Source organism: Coregonus lavaretus (assembly GCF_964263955.1).
Source record: "Coregonus lavaretus genome assembly, chromosome: 5".
Taxonomy (NCBI): domain Eukaryota; kingdom Metazoa; phylum Chordata; class Actinopteri; order Salmoniformes; family Salmonidae; genus Coregonus; species Coregonus lavaretus.
In genome coordinates, this window is record NC_139992.1 from 13,467,246 (window position 1) to 13,483,583 (window position 16,338).

Below are 16,338 nucleotides of genomic sequence, written 5' to 3' on the forward strand. Positions count from 1 at the left end.
TTCAAGCTTACTATATAACCCTGGCAATGCAAAATCTTTCAAATCAAAAGTGACTTTTTAAAATGAATGGCCTACTTTAAAGAGAGCTTTAAATTTTGTGTAGATGAGGGATATACATTTTTAAATATAGTATACATCTAATCTAATTATTCATTGTCATATCATGATGGAAAGATCCCTAACCCTATAACCTGGACACCCACCTGAGCGACCCATACACCAAAGAGAAGTTCCCATCTATTTTATGGACCTGCTGTGAATATGCAGCCTAAATAGAGAAATAAATGCGGTCAGAGACCTACTTGAGCAGCACCGCCCCCTCAAGATTCTGAGCCTGCCTGGCAGGGTTGGTCCTACAAAGCCAGAGCCCCCTGATGGGAGAGCATAATATACAAGGAAATTCTCAAAGCTGCTAATGAGAACCTTGACGACCTTTTACCTAGCCGGTGGGGATTCCGGTGGGGTACGCCCACCCAGGTAGTGGCAGTGCTGGCAACACTGGCTGCAGTAACCCATGGGGAGGGGGTCACACTCGGACAATCAGAGAGGGGGTTTATCATTGTGGCCCAGGTGGCACAAAATAATCAAAGGTCTGACCGCATGGAGATGCTTGGGAAAATGGTTACAACAGGGGATCAGAGTGTTTGTGTCTCAGGTGAAGAGGGTGGATCTGATCTCCATCACCTAGGACTTGACATAGATTAAGTAGATTAATCAAATCTCACATTGTTGTCAATTTCTGCTCAATTTGCATGCTTTCTCAATCAGCTTTAACTGTATGTGCACTCGTAGATCAAATTATTTCTCGAGTTGGGCTCTGGGATATAACAGCCGTTGAGTATCGGATTTTATGGTGGATTGTGGAGGAGGGGGGTTGAGTGTGTTGGAGTATGTGAGTATGTGCGTGTGTGCTGGTCTGGCATCTGTTGTGGGGGGGGTGGGGATGTTGGGGGGGGGGGTATGGGATGGACCGCGGGAATTATTTGCTAGGATAATAATTGCTTGTCAATTAATTAAATGTAATACAATGGCAATCCTGGTTATATGTTAGAATCCTATGCGTGAACTGCCGACATTATTACGCATATTAATTGATAATGATGGAAAATAGGATATGCATAATAAAAAATAAAAATATAGTTATATAGATATATATATATATAGAGGTGAAAGCATTGGAAATGCTTTTGGCGGTTAACCTGCTTCTGTTTTGTGGGTGGCACTGTGTGCTGTTTTCGATGGATGGGTCCTGGCCTCTCGGGGCCTTAGGGATACGGAGGGACGTGGGGGGGATGCTGATCACTGGGATGACGGCTCAACTTGGGATGGGGAGGGGCTTTAGCGGGGGAATTAGTGGAGAACAATTGAAGGGTTACTCCGTAGCAATGCAAATATCACGGTACAGCTATATGGACACTCAATCATTACGCTATTTTTTATTGGTAAATTTACAAACATATATAATGATAAATAGACTTGAAACTTGTATCTCATTATGGTGTATGGTGAAATAAGTATAGCCAGTTATAATTGTAATGGCTTAGCTGATAATAACAAAAGAAGAACAATATTTACATGGCTCAAAGAGAAGGAATATAATATCTATTGTATACAGGAAACTCATTCAACAATTCGAGATGAAGTAGCGTGGAAAAAAGAATGGGGGGGGGAAATATACTTCTCCCATGGGCAAAGAAATTCAAAAGGGGTGATGATATTAATTAATAGTAATTTCGATCCGAATGTGCAAATTGTCCAAATAGATATGCAAGGTAGATGGATTATTTTAAATATGGTATTGGACCATAAACAGATATGGCTCATTAACCTTTACGGACCAAATAATGATGATCCACAATTCTTTGACAATATATATAATAAATTATCAAGCCTGCAAGCAACTCAAGACAATATTATTATGGTGGGGGATTATAATACTGTTTTAAATAGCTCAATGGACCGAAAAGGAAATCACACCACAAACAATCACCCACATGCTCTTAAGGAAATTGTGAATGTCATGGATACATTAGAACTAGTAGATATATGGAGGCTTAAATATGCTGATCTAGTGAGATATACATGGCGGAGACTGAATCAAGCTAGTCGTCTTGACTTCTTTCTTATCTCATTCTCGTTGGCACCAAAAGTAAAAAAAGTGTTGATAGTGGACAGAATGCGGTCGGACCATCATATAATAGGCATATACATTACTCTGACTGAATTTCCACGTGGGCGAGGATATTGGAAATTTAATCAAAGCCTATTAGATGATAATTTATTTATAATTAGAACAAAGGAATTTATAACTGACTTTTTCCAACATAACATAGGTACAGCGAATCCCCTTATTGTATGGGACACCTTTAAATGTGCCTTTAGAGGCCATGCAATTCAGTACTCATCTCGAAAACAAAAGCAATTTAGGTCAAAAGAGTTTATACTAAGAAAGGAAATAGAAAGTCTAACAGAACAGATAGATGGCAATAAAAACTGTAACATAGAGGCTCAGAATAAATTAGAGGAAAAACAAAAAGAAATTGAAAAACTTATTCAAGAAAGATCAAGTGTAATATATTATAAAAATAAAGCAAACTGGATGGAATATGGGGAAAAATGCACAAAATACTTTTTTAATCTTCAACATAGGAATGCTACCAAAAAGAACTTAATGAAACTGGTTACAATTGACGGAGTCACCCATAATTCACCTAATGATATTTTGAAGGAAGAAACAAAGTATTTTAAGCATATGTTTTCTTTTCAGTCGCCTCCATCTCCTCTAACTGAAGCTAATTGTAGAGATTTTTTTCCTATTGATAATGTCAAATTAACAGCCACACAGAAAGACTCATGTGAAGGTGAAATTACAGAGGAGGAACTTCTGGATGCAATTAAAGACTTTAAGTCCGGGAAAACTCCAGGGTTGGATGGCATACCAATCGAGGTATACCAAACCTTTTTTGATATACTAAGAGGACCGTTATTAGCATGTTTTAACCACTCCTATGTAAATGGTAGATTATCTGACACTCAAGAAGAAGGTCTGATCTCATTATTACTGAAACAGGATACAAGTGGAAAATATAAAGATCCAGTCCATTTACAAAATTGGAGGCCCCTTACACTTCAGTGTTGTGATGCAAAAATCCTAGCAAAATGTATAGCGCATAGAATTAAAAAGGTATTGTCGGATATTATTCATTCTAATCAGACAGGTTTTTTACATGGAAGATACATTGGAGATAATATAAGGCAAGTATTGGAAACAATAGAACACTATGGAAAATATGGGAAACCAGGCCTGCTATTCATAGCAGACTTCGAAAAGGCATTTGATAAAGTTCGACTGGAATTTATATATAAATGCCTGGAGCATTTCAATTTTGGAGAATCTCTTATAAAATGGGTCAAAATCATGTATAGTAACCCTAGGTGTAAAATAGTAAATAATGGCTATTTCTCAGAAAGTTTCAAACTGTCAAGAGGAGTGAAACAAGGTTGTCCACTATCGGCATATCTATTTATTGTGGCCATCGAGATGTTAGCTATTAAAATCAGATCCAATAATAATATCAGAGGATTAGAAATACAGGGCTTAAAAACAAAGGTGTCATTGTACGCAGATGATTCATGTTTTCTTTTAGATCCACAACTAGAATCCCTCCACAGCCTCATAGAGGATCTAGATACATTTTCTAACCTCTCTGGATTAAAACCAAATTATGACAAATGTACTATATTACGTATTGGATCACTAAAAAATACAATTTTTACATTACCATGTAGTTTACCAATAAAATGGTCTGATGGTGATGTGGATATACTCGGAATACATATCCCAAAGGAAATAAATGATCTCACTTCAATAAATTTTAATAGAAAGTTAGCAAAAATAGATAAGATCTTACTACCATGGAAAGGAAAATACCTGTCAATTTGTGGGAAAATCACCCTGATTAACTCTTTAGTATTATCCCAGTTTACCTATTTGCTTATGGTCTTGCCTACGCCTAGCAAACAGTTTTTTAAATTATATGAGAAAAAAATATTCAATTTTATTTGGAACGGCAAGCCAGACAAAATTAAAAGAGCATATTTATATAATGAATATGAATTCGGAGGACAGAAATTATTAAATATTAAAGCATTAGACCTATCACTAAAATCTTCAGTCATCCAAAAGTTATACTTAAATCCGAACTGGTTCTCAAGCAAATTAGTAAGATTGTCTCACCCACTGTTCAAGAAAGGCCTTTTTCCCTTTATTCAGATTACAACCTCTCACTTTCAGTTATTTGAAAAGGAAATAATCTCCCAAATGTCACTATTTCTAAAACAAGCCATAGAAAGTTGGTTGCAATTTCAATTGAATCCTCCAGAAACGACAGAACAAATAATGCAACAAATATTGTGGTTAAATTCAAATATACTAATTGACAAAAAACCTTTATTTTTTGACAGAATGTTTAAAAAAGGTATAATCTTCGTAAATTATATCATCGGTAGGACTGGTGGAGTTATGTCGCACATGCAGCTAACAAAAACATATGGAAATGTCTGCTCTACCCAAAATTACAACCAAATAATTGCAGCCTTACCGCAAAAGTGGAAGAGGAAAGTTGAAGGGGGAGAAAGTAAGGAACTTGTCTGTCGGCCTTGCATTAAAGAACATAATTGGTTAAGGAAAACTGTGATAAATAAAAAAGTATATCAGTTTCACTTAAGGACCAAAGGATTGACAGCAGTCCCATATAGATTGCAAAATAGTTGGGAAGAGATCTTTGACGTACCGATCCCATGGCATAGTGTTTATGAACTGACACGCAAAACGACACCGGATTCAAAAATTAGAATCTTTCAATTTAAATTATTATATAAAATTCTTGCTACCAATAGAATGTTATTTATATGGGGGATACAATCTTCCCAGCTCTGCAGATTTTGCTGTGAAGAGATAGAATCATTAGATCATTTGTTTTGGTTCTGTCCATTTGTAGCTTGTTTTTGGACACAGGTCCAGGAATGGCTAAAGGATTGCAATATTTACCTGGAACTAACCTTGCAGATAGCATTACTGGGTGATCTGAAAAGTCATAGTCAATCAATCAATAATATAATAATACTTTTAGCAAAAATGTTTATTTTTAATTCACAATCTGTAGAAGCAATGAGAATAGAAAGGTTCAGAACTTTTGTAAAACATCACAGTATGGTTGAAATATATATGGCAAATAGAAATCCTATATGGATGGTGTTAAGAGATAGATGGGAGGTATTGAATAGAGTTGAAGGATGGGACTAATAACAAATAACAACAAATAATAACAAAGATAGCTAATAATGTAAGCATACTGTGTCCATAATAAGTATATAGGTTGTATGTTGGGAGCTTTTGGGAAAGAGCACAGTTAGAAAGATATGGCATTTAGAAGCAAACCGGATGGACATCATGAAAATGATCGGAGAGGTTGAGAGTAGAAGAAGTTCAGGAGCAAAAAAATAAATATATATATATATATATATATATATATATATATATATATATATATATATATATATATATAATTATTGTAAAATTAACTCTGTCCATAAGGTGTAGATAGTAAGTATAGACCGGAAGTAGAGGCCTGGGCGTTGTTGTTCACTAATTTACTCCAAGTAGGGAAAGGATGGTGGGGTTGAAAAGTAATAAAGGGGAATATATATATATATATATATATAAAAAATAAAAAAAAAAAGTGAAATAAACAATCAAAAATTAACAGTAAACATTACACTCACAAAAGTTTCAAAGGAATAGAGACGTTTCAAATGTCATATTATGGCTATATACAGTGTTGTAACAATGTGCAAATAGTTAAAGTACAAGAGGGAAAATAAATCAACATAAATATTCACAATGGTGTTTGTTCTTCACTGGTTACCCTTTTCTTGTGGCAACAGGTCACAAATCTTGCTGCTGTGATGGCACACTGGTATTTCACCCAATAGATATAGGAGTTTATCAAAATTGGATTTGTTTTCGAATCCTTTCTGGGTCTGTGTAATCTGAGGGAAATATGTGTCTCTAATATGGTCATACATTTGGCAGGGGATTAGGAAGTGCAGCTCAGTTTCCACCTCATTTTGTGGGCAGTGTGCACATAGCCTGTCTTCTCTTGAGAGCCAGGTCTGCCTACAGTGGGGTCTCTCAATAGCAAGGCTATGCTCACTGAGTATGTATATACTCAATGCTTTCCTTAATTTTGGGTCAGTCACAGTGGTCAGGTATTCTCTCTCTCTCTCTCTCTCTCTCTCTAGGCTACAACAGTGTGAAAGAGGGGTGTGGTCTAATGTAAAGGTCCTAAAGGGAATGTAACCACCTAAATGACTCCATTCAAACATAATTCCATTCTGTAGGCCTATAACATTAACATTTAGCAAATATGCAAAATATTTAATTCTGAAGTGCACTTTCTCTGATCATTTTAACAGCCACCAGAACAGTGTAGACCAGAACAGTGTAGACCAGAACAGTGTAGACCAGAACAGTGGGAAAGAGGGGTTGGTCTAATGTAAAGGACCAAAAGGGAAGCAAACCACCTAGGTTAAATGATCTGTTATGTCAAGTGTTAGATGTGTTTCATTCAAGCTTACTATATAACCCTGGCAATGCAAAATCTTTCAAATCAAAAGTGACTTTTTAAAATGAATGGCCTACTTTCTGCAGGGACTTCTATCAACTGTCATAAACTACTGATCCCTCTCCCCCTGCTCTGCCCTGGCCTGCAGCGTTGAATAAAGAACACTCCACTATAACCACTAGCTAGCCAGCTAGCTACTCTTTCACTATGGCTGTGAGGCCTCCAATTAACTTTCCCCTGTGAGAAGTGAAGCCTCATGGGTAATATAACGTCAGCGCTGCCGCACCAGCCTGCCTGTGTCTGTGGCATGGAGGTGGGGAAGGGATTGAGTGTATGGTAGCCAGCCGTCAGTCTTTATTGAATTAATCTGTATACCAATACAGTTCTTATTGCATTAGACCGACCACTGTACCATGACACCTTATTGGAGATCAGCTGTTGCAGAAGCACGGATGCAGGCCCACGATAGGCTAATCTTGTAACCGGGTCACACCGATTGGCCACACAGGCCTCAGCGATGCTAAGTGATACCACAGTATGCTATTTAAACATGATGGTAGTGGGAGTGACAGAGACAATGGTTATGATGACTCAGGCTGGGCTCTAACTAAGTGCGTGCATGTTTGAGTGGGGCTGAGACTGGGCAGCAGATTGATTAATTCCCATTTATCTCTGTGGTTGAGAATTAAAGGGGAACATCTGTTCCTGGGACCGTTCCGTCTGGGGCATCTGTCGTCCCCCCGTTTAGTTTGGTTTACTACCGTGCCCACAGGCTAGTAACATGCAATGCACTCTAGGAAGGAGGCATCCATCCTCCTTGATCTCAGTTTGTCACTATGAACTGTTTTTCACAGTCAATCTTCCTCTTTCAGCCCACATTGTTGGTCCTTGTACTGCTTCTCCTACCCACCCTTGATTGTTTCAGCTAGTATTACAAAACTATTTCCCAGACCCAAAGGAAATTGGGAACTTGAAGGGGCAGGGTTGGAGGAGGGATAAGCTAATTTGGTCTCCCTTTAGGAGTGCTTCCTCTGCCCATGATTAGATTGGTTCAGGGCCCAGGCCAGGGTGGGCGCTGAGGCTCTCTAGTGACCACCTGTGCGATCCTCCTGTCTGTAGGAACACTCTTAATCCATTTACTCCCAAGAGATCCATGAGCAATTAAAATGCAGATTTGTTAGATCCAGTTAAATACTAACTAAGCCTTCTTATCCATATGTTCAGATCGGAGTTTCCTGCCATTTCCTGCAAGCAATGTGCTTTGTATTTATTTGATTCAATGTTTTTAATAAAGCTTTGATTACATCAATGTCTACCACAGTAATGAATGTGATTTAATAATAATAATAATAATAATAATATAATATGCCATTTAGCAGACGCTTTTATCCAAAGCGACTTACAGTCATGTGTGCATACATTTTTACGTATGGGTGGTCCCGGGGATCGAACCCACTACCCTGGCGTTACAAGCGCCATGCTCTACCAATTGAGCTACAGAGGACCACAAATAGCCTATGTTGCAAACAGTGTGAGAATGTCATTCTAATTTAGGCAATTTAGCAAACTACCGTCTGTGGGAAAAAGGGTGGGGATATTGGCTTAGGACTGTACTATATTTGAATAGAAAGAGAGAAGCAAATGCAAATTGTGTAAAATTGCATTAGAATGAAAAAGGATTTAGCTGCCAGCATCTACATTTGGCCTCATTTCCAAGTCAAAGTGGTACAATGGAAACCTGGAGGGATTAAATCTACACAGCCTTTTCATTAACTAACACCAAATAAGAACCTGCCTCATCTTATCAGTATATTATGAGGACATTTTGTGACGTTTTTAATCTTTTTGATTCGGCTGTTCGTGCAGATTTTTGTTTTTATTGAGGCGAGCCGAAGTCTACGCCCCTTCGTTGGTCATTGGTCAACAGTAGGGATCCTTCAATGAGGTGTTTGTTGTCATTCAACGATAGACAACTTGTTTTCATGCACATTCTTTCACTTGAGAAATACTGCACCAAACATCTTAGATGTAAAATTACGCAACTAAGATCTCTGCAAAAACGTCAGAATGAATGAATGACATATATTTCGATTAATTTGGACTATTTTGAGGAAGTGCATACTGGCTACGGCGTCTCAAGATGGACAAACAGTACTATTGCGGCTTTTTCACGTTTTTCAAGTAAAGGTATTTTAAGGGAGTATGCGAGCACACTGGTTCGGTTCGCCAGCCGAACCGAAGCATGTGGAAGCTTAATGCAGTGGAAATAAACCCTACATATTTATAAAATCATACATCTATACATTTTGTTGATTTGAGTTGGCAGAGAACTGTAGCCTAGGATGTGTGTGTGTGTTTGTAAAGAATTGTGTTAGTCAGAGACGGCTTTCAACACAGCAGGTGAGCCAGTCCTGACATATGGGTTATCAGTCACATCGTTCTGAACTGATGTCTCTGATTATCGCTGTAAACTAGATAAGACATTATTTTGATGAGTTGGAGAAGTTATGTGTAAGTATGAGTGAGCAGTGATTCTCCATGTGTGCTTCAGGCTACGTTTGACTTAAAGGTGCAATATGGATACAGAGACACAGAAAGAAACACATACAGTGGGGAAAAAAAGTATTTAGTCAGCCACCAATTGTGCAAGTTCTCCCACTTAAAAAGATGAGAGAGGCCTGTAATTTTCATCATAGGTACACGTCAACTATGACAGACAAATTGAGAAAAAAAAATCCAGAAAATCCCATTTGTAGGATTTTTAATGAATTTATTTGCAAATTATGGTGGAAAATAAGTATTTGGTCACCTACAAACAAGCAAGATTTCTGTCTCTCACAGACCTGTAACTTCTTCTTTAAGAGGCTCCTCTGTCCTCCACTCGTTACCTGTATTAATGGCACCTGTTTGAACTTGTTATCAGTATAAAAGACACCTGTCCACAACCTCAAACAGTCACACTCCAAACTCCACAATGGCCAAGACCAAAGAGCTGTCAAAGGACACCAAAAACAAAATTGTAGACCTGCACCAGGCTGGGAAGACTGAATCTGCAATAGGTAAGCAGCTTGGTTTGAAGAAATCAACTGTGGGAGCAATTATTAGCAAATGGAAGACATACAAGACCACTGATAATCTCCCTCGATCTGGGGCTCCACGCAAGATCTCACCCCGTGGGGTCAAAAATGATCACAAGAACGGTGAGCAAAAATCCCAGAACCACACGGGGGGACCTAGTGAATGACCTGCAGAGAGCTGGGACCAAAGTAACAAAGCCTACCATCAGTAACACACTACGCCGCCAGGGACTCAAATCCTGCAGTGCGAGACGTGTCCCCCTGCTTAAGCCAGTACATGTCCAGGCCCGTCTGAAGTGCATTTGGATGATCCAGAAGAGGATTGGGAGAATGTCATACGGTCAGATGAAACCAAAATATAACTTTTTGGTAAAAACTCAACTCGTCATGTTTGGAGGACAAAGAATGCTGAGTTGCATCCAAAGAACACCATACCTACTGTGAAGCATGGGGTTGGAAACATCATGTTTTGGGGCTGTTTTTCTGCAAAGGGACCAGGACGACTAATCCGTGTAAAGGAAAGAATGAATGGGGCCATGTATCGTGAGATTTTGAGTGAAATCCTCCTTCCATCAGCAAGGGCATTGAAGATGAAACGTGGCTGGGTCTTTCAGCATGACAATGATCCCAAACACACCGCCCGGGCAACGAAGGAGTGGCTTCGTAAGAAGCATTTCAAGGTCCTGGAGTGGCCTAGCCAGTCTCCAGATCTCAACCCCATAGAAAATCTTTGGAGGGAGTTGAAAGTCTGTGTTGCCCAGCGACAGCCCCAAAACATCACTGCTCTAGAGGAGATCTGCATGGAGGAATGGGCCAAAATACCAGCAACAGTGTGTGAAAACCTTGTGAAGACTTACAGAAAACGTTTGACCTGTGTCATTGCCAACAAAGGGTATATAACAAAGTATTGAGAAACTTTTGTTATTGACCAAATACTTATTTTTCACCATCATATGCCAATAAATTCATAAAAAATCCTACAATGTGATTTTCTGGAATTTCTTTTCTCATTTTGTCTGTCATAGTTGACGTGTACTTATGAAGAAAATTACAGGCCTCTCTCATCTTTTTAAGTGGGAGAACTTGCACAATTGGTGGCTGACTAAATACTTTTTTTCCCCACTGTATCTGTGACTCATCCCCACTGTAAGGGGAGAGCATCGTTATTTTGTAAAGGGGGGACCCAGGGGCGTAGTGCTGTCGGAGCTTTTTGAATTTGAGAATTCACGAGCTGGTAAAAATATTTCAGCAAAATTATTTCTAAAGCTGAATCAATGTCCCGCAAGATCACATAATGATCATAACAGAACCAAATATAATAGCATAGCATAGTAGGCATATAATGTTACTGTTACACCAGAAACACCTCCTTTCTAATGAGATTTCTTTGGGATGGTTAGATTAAGCGGAATAGTGGCATTTCTTTTCTCATGTGGCCAAAACTGAACAGCGCGTCAAATCAATTCAAATTATATTTATCAGATGCGCTGAATACAACTTTACAATGAAATGCTTGCTTATGAATCTTTCTCAATGATGCAGAGTTTAGAAAATAATAATACAAAATAAAATACTAACTAACACAAGGAATAAAATAAAATACGCAAGAATGGAGCTATATACAGGGAGTACCAGTACCATATCATTGTGCAGGGGTATGAGGTAATTGAGGTAGATATGTACATGAAGGCATGGTAAAGTGACTAGGCATCAGGATAGATCATAATAAGAGTAAAATAAAGAACAGAGTAGCAGCAGCAAATAATGTGTGTGTTTGTGTTGTGTCGGTATGCGTGTGTGTGTGTGTGTGTGTGTGTCGTGTGTGCGTATGTAGTGTTTGAATGTGTGGGAGTGACAGTGTGTATATGGTGTGTAAATAAAGTATAGTGAGTGTGCGTAGAGTCAGTGCAAGATAGGGTCAGTGCAAATAGTTTGGGGACCGTTAATTGACTATTTAGCAGTCTTATGGCTTGTGGTTAGAAGCTGTCTTGGAGCCTGTTGGCCCGAGAGCTGATGCTCCGGTATCGTTTACTGGACGGTAGCAGAGTTCAGTCTATTGCTTGGGTGGCTGGGGTCTTTGCCAATTTTTCGGCCCTTCCTCTGACACCGCCTGATATAGAGGTCCTGGATGGCAGGGAGCTCGGCCCCAGTGATGTACTGGGCTGTCCGCACCACCCTCTGTAGCGCCTTGCGGTCAAGAGGTGATGCAGCCAGTCAAGTTGCTCTCGATGGTGCAGCTGTAGAACTTTTTGAGGATCTGAGGGCCCATGGCAAATCTTTTCAGCCTCCTGAGGGGGAAGAGGCGCTGCCGTGCCCTCTTCACGACTGTGCGGGTGTGTGTGGACCATGTTACGTCCTTAGTGATGTGTGCCACTAGGCAGGACATATGCTTTGATTGAAACAAAATACAAGAAAGGCTAATAGTTTGTTAACACCATCTGCTCTAATTCGCTCACGAAACAGAAATTCAAGAAGATCTAAATGCATATTCCCATGAAACTGATTGAGATCAAATATTTGGCATGCAGATGCAGTTTGGACATGTCACCGGTAAAACGTGAAGAGTTATCATTCACCATTGATAGTGATGGCCTATTTTGAAATTAGATATGCCTAATTGGGTGTTTGAGGGTATTACAAATATAACATTTTCTTGTGACAATATGTGTTGGCATAGGGCAAATGTTGCAATTGGAGAAATGATGACCTAAAACAATAGCACTACACCACTGGGTGACTTGGAGGAAATTGTATTCTGTATCACATTCTATCAGTACTGCCTTTTAGGTTTTTACTCTACATTCTTCAGGCCAAGGTCGTTCCAAACGCTCATTCTACCTATTAAATGCTTAACTGCCAGTTTTATTGGGTCTAGTTTGGCTCTCCATTCTTCTGAACAGGCCAGAGGGAAAAGTTCTCCCTGACGGGTAGAGATCGATACAGTCGGGTGAATCAGCGAGAAGGCTATTCACCTTCCTGTTTCTTTCTCAGTTTTCTGACCTGTTTTCTCTCTTTCCTCTTCTCTTACTTACTTTGCCCTTCTCTTCCTTTTGTTTCATTCCTCTTAGGGTTGAATGCAATCTTCTTCTCCTCTCCTCTGCAGGTTGAATATAACCTTCTGTTCCTCTCCTCTCCTCTGCAGGTTGAATGTAATTTTCAGTAGATTTGATGAAGTCCAAAGATCTGGGAACATGATCCCATCATCAGGTTCAGGTGAGTGCTGCTGCTGGACTCCTGTTGTGTTGATTCATGGTGGAGGGGTTATTACCATGGCTTCTGGGGCTGTTTGTGTCTGTTTGCTTCCTGGGTTCCTCTGTCTTTCCTTTTTCCTGTGTATTTTCTATGCACTTCTAGTTTCTGGAACTTTAGACGGACTCAAACACAACCATCTTATTGACTTAGCTGAGAGTTGTTTCCCATGAAGCTCTAGGGTTATGAGGGGATTTGTCTAATTTCTCTGTGATCTCGCTCTCTCCTCTATTTTTTAAATGTATTTCTCTCTCTATTTTATTTATTTATTGCTTTCTCTCTCTTCTCTATCGATTTCTCTCTCTCCTCTCTTTCTCCTCTGTCTATTTTTCTCTCTCTCTGCGTGTGTGTCTCTAGGCTGGATATTTAGGTCCATTTCTATTTGGGTTGAGGGAATTAAACACAACACAACCGGGGCTCATAGTCTTTACTGTTCTCTTTCTCTTTTGAAGTTGAGGCAGTTTCTACCAAAAGCAGGCAGTGCCGCCTGAGATTAGGCAAAACAAGAAAATATCAGTCTAATGTGCTTTTGTACTTGTAGAAAAATGTGGATTGGATTTGGGACGGGGATAAATGGATATTGCACCACGTTTGTTTGTTGTTGTTTTCTTTTCCGTGTGAGGCCAGGAACTGTATGCTTAGAAACTCTCTCCCTCCATTTTCACTCACTCACTCTTTCCCCAGCTTTCTCGCTCCCCCCTCTCACCACATTTTCTATCCTCTTCTTTCTCTCCCCTTGCTGTTGGCACCATTGTGGCCTGGCTGTCTCCTGCCCATGTTGTGTCCACTCTCCACATCCGTCACCAGTGTGTTGGTGAGAGGAGGCCTGAGGGCCAGACGGACAACCTGGGACTTGAGTGGATGAGTTTCCCCACAGGAGGGCAGCCTCCACTGGGCCTCAGATGTTGCATTCCCTCAGTGTAGCCAAGCCAGATCAGACTCACTGTAATCCCTTCAAGGCTGTGTGTGTGTGTGTGTGTGTGTGTGTGTGTAAGTTTATATTTGTCTGTGTGTGTAGTAGTGTCTGTGTAGTGTGTGTGTGTTTATACAGTGCATTCGGAAAGTATTCAGACCCTTTGACTTTTTCCACATTTTGTTACGTTTACAGCCTTATTCTAAAATTGATGAAATATTTTTTTTCTTCATCAATCTACACACTACCCCATAATGACAAAACGAAAACAGGTTATTAGAAATGTTTACAAGTGTATTAAAAATGAAAAACAAATACCTTATTTACAACTGTCTTTGTGTAAATAAGGAGCAGTTTCAGTGTTCACTGTCAGTGTGTAACAAGAGCTGTGAGCTCTCTTTGCAGTGGCGTGGCCAATGGCTCCATCACATTCTAGCTGACTGGGTACAGTGTTTGGTTGCAGGACAGGTAGAATGGCTGAGCTGAGGGGAACTGTGTAAACTGCTCAGCATTTAGGAACTGTTTTCCATGCCCTCAGACAGTAACTCCCTCAAGGACAATTACTTAGGACTTTACTGAGAGAGACAACAAATCAATCAAGAAAATTAAATCACCCTGAGACGTAACACAGTAATAATACTCTATTTCACAGAAGTTAATAGAAGTTTTCTGTTTTATTATGCATAATAGCAGTAACAACATTTACTCTACACTCTACATTTACATTTACATCATTTAGCAGACACTCTCTAAAGCATTTGCTAATAATGTTGATCAGTAAGACATTTAAAGGAACAAAACCGTTCAAGAAAGTCTCTGTGTAAGGGCTTTATTGCTTCACACCCTCACTCTTCAAACTCATATTTCCAGATTAATCTCAGACACACACTGTTTTGATGACATTTTAATTTGATAATGAAAAGTAATATTACACCATTCATTATGCACTTGGCACTTTTGTTTTGTTTTCCCCTAACGGTTCAACGCAAATTAATTTATGACAGAGCTGAGGGCGATGACTAAGATTGCCACCTTAGCTTGTAAAAAGGAACTCAGCTCTCGACTCTAAGGGAAATAGTTTCTGTGTGTGTGTGTAACTTAGAGATATAAACAACAGAGGAGAAGAGGGCAGTCAACAGAACACAACATGGTAATGAGGGCCTTTCACTGCAGAGACATGGGTCGTATTCATTAGGCACCAAATGGAACAGAACGGACTGAAACAGGGAGGAACTACCTGAACTTGACCAATTAGAAACACTTGTTGCAAAACATTTTGCTGCAGTGTGTCCTAATGAATACTACCCTGCCTCTGTGCTGACCAGCGTTGTGTGGGCCCCCTAGCCGTTTGGACCTGGAGACACAGATGGGGGTCAGAATGCTCCCAGCTAGTCAGTGAACTGAAGGAATAGCTCTCCTGTTCCTTTCCTTCTGACCAGAGTAACCTCAGCCTCTCCCTAACCTCCATCTGTCTTACCTCAAAGGAACATGGAGAAATGTCGCTAATGGACTGAAACCAAAGGAAAAGTTATTGGCATTGCAAACTGATTGTTTGTTAAGGCCATTTATAAATAGTGTTCTGAACCACAAGCTCAAACGTTTGTCTCCCTCTCACTGGGCCAGTTTGGTTAGAGCAAGGAGATGGACTGAGTACTTCTTCAGTTTTCATGAGGAAAACATATACAGCATCTCCCTCCACGAGAGTACACTTCAGAAAACTATTGAATTTCATCAGTCATTGTACTGGTAAAGTATCTGTATACCCTAGAGGTATACATCGGCTACAAGTAGACCATGCTTAAGTTTAGTTGACAGGAAATAGGAGCTTTAGTAGTTCATCGTCCTGGGACATGATGTTAGACTGTCCTGACTGCTGAGGCGTAAGCGATGCGCTTTCCTCCTGTGGAGGTGAAAGGTTGTGATACGTAGGGTGTTTGGCTGCTGTCTGATTGTGGCTGTGAATCTCATATAGCCTTACTGTAGATGTCACATTTGCCACAACTCAGTGATTTGGCCTAAATCCCCAGATGTATCTTGCAGAAGGCTTATAGGTGCTGTTGAGATAAAGATGCCATCCATTGACTCAGTTTGTGTTGGTTGTTGTACTGTATGTTCACCCTCAATTATGTTTCTTTGTTAAATCTCATGCCAACCTTCACCTGATAGGAGGGGCTTTTTTCAACTGAAAGGCCAAATACCATTTCTCTGCTAAATGAGGGGTCCACTGCAGCCTGAGCCTCTTGATATGTGGTCCCGTGTGGCTCAGTTGGTGCAGCATGGCATTTGCAACTAGAGACTGATTTCTTCATCCCGCCTGCACCCGCTGGCTTTCTGTCCGACTTCCACACACTACCGCAAGAACTTGTCCCGAACCCAACCACAGTCCCGCAATGCTATTTTAGGCATATGTGACGCAGCTCACTTGCCAGCCATGGTCCCAGCTTGAAGCAGCGAATTCTGAGTGTGTGTAAAC

At 40.0% G+C, this 16,338-nt stretch overlaps 1 protein-coding gene across 1 annotated transcript in view; it reads left to right on the forward strand.

Moving 5' to 3' along the window:
* LOC311128813 (CLIP-associating protein 1-like) overlaps window positions 1-13,125 on the forward strand; it is a gene marked incomplete at its 3' end in the record, with an annotated part of 48,109 nt that extends 34,984 nt beyond the window's left edge. Inside the window, exons 8-9 of the mRNA XM_084161044.1 lie at window positions 12,846-12,916; window positions 13,058-13,125. Coding sequence (XP_084017170.1) covers window positions 12,846-12,916; window positions 13,058-13,125 — 139 coding nt within the window. The remainder of the gene's footprint in view (window positions 1-12,845; window positions 12,917-13,057) is intronic.
* Window positions 13,126-16,338: the final 3,213 nt, after the last annotated feature.